The sequence below is a fragment of the Penaeus monodon genome, chromosome 28 (assembly GCF_015228065.2).
Source record: "Penaeus monodon isolate SGIC_2016 chromosome 28, NSTDA_Pmon_1, whole genome shotgun sequence".
In the NCBI taxonomy this organism is placed as follows: Eukaryota; Metazoa; Arthropoda; class Malacostraca; order Decapoda; family Penaeidae; genus Penaeus; species Penaeus monodon.
Genome location: NC_051413.1, coordinates 5,581,694 through 5,582,186, shown reverse-complemented (window position 1 = coordinate 5,582,186; position 493 = coordinate 5,581,694). Strand labels below are relative to the sequence as shown.

The 493-nt window shown below is 40.2% G+C and overlaps 1 protein-coding gene across 1 annotated transcript in view; it reads right to left on the bottom strand.

The window, feature by feature from the left end:
* Nucleotides 1-493, bottom strand: part of LOC119590925 (protein GUCD1-like) — a 2,598-nt gene that overhangs the window by 1,852 nt on the left and 253 nt on the right. Inside the window, exon 2 of the mRNA XM_037939663.1 lies at nucleotides 232-418. Coding sequence (XP_037795591.1) covers nucleotides 232-418 — 187 coding nt within the window. The remainder of the gene's footprint in view (nucleotides 1-231; nucleotides 419-493) is intronic.

Sequence of the window (493 nt, the reverse complement as noted above, 5' to 3'; positions counted from 1 at the left end):
GAAACACATACATATACACAAGTCTGCAAGCTCTCGCTTTTCATAAAAATCCAATTTTTTTCCTAATTTTAACCTCCTTTCCCCCTACAATTTCACATAAAACAACATCCACTTGTTAATATAGCACCATCGTAATTCTTCAACAAGCATTATTATAAAAAATGAACATCAAAAAAAATCCCGTAATTCTCTAACTAATCAACACATAGCTAGATGCACAAAAATCATTACCTCTTGTCAAAGCCTTCCTCTTCACATATCTGGTAGAGACTAGAAGAGAGCTTAGAGCGCTGCAGAGGTGGAAGCACCATCATGATGCATGCCAGTCCGCAGTCCCACGTGTGCCTCTGCTGAATGTGGTCAATGTTAAGCAAGACCTGGTCCAAGGAACGAGACCCCCCCATCTTCACGGCCTCTCCTGTAAGTAACAGTATCTGAATGAATCTTGGGAAGTTGCAGGAATTATATAAGGCTGCAACTAATCATGTTGACA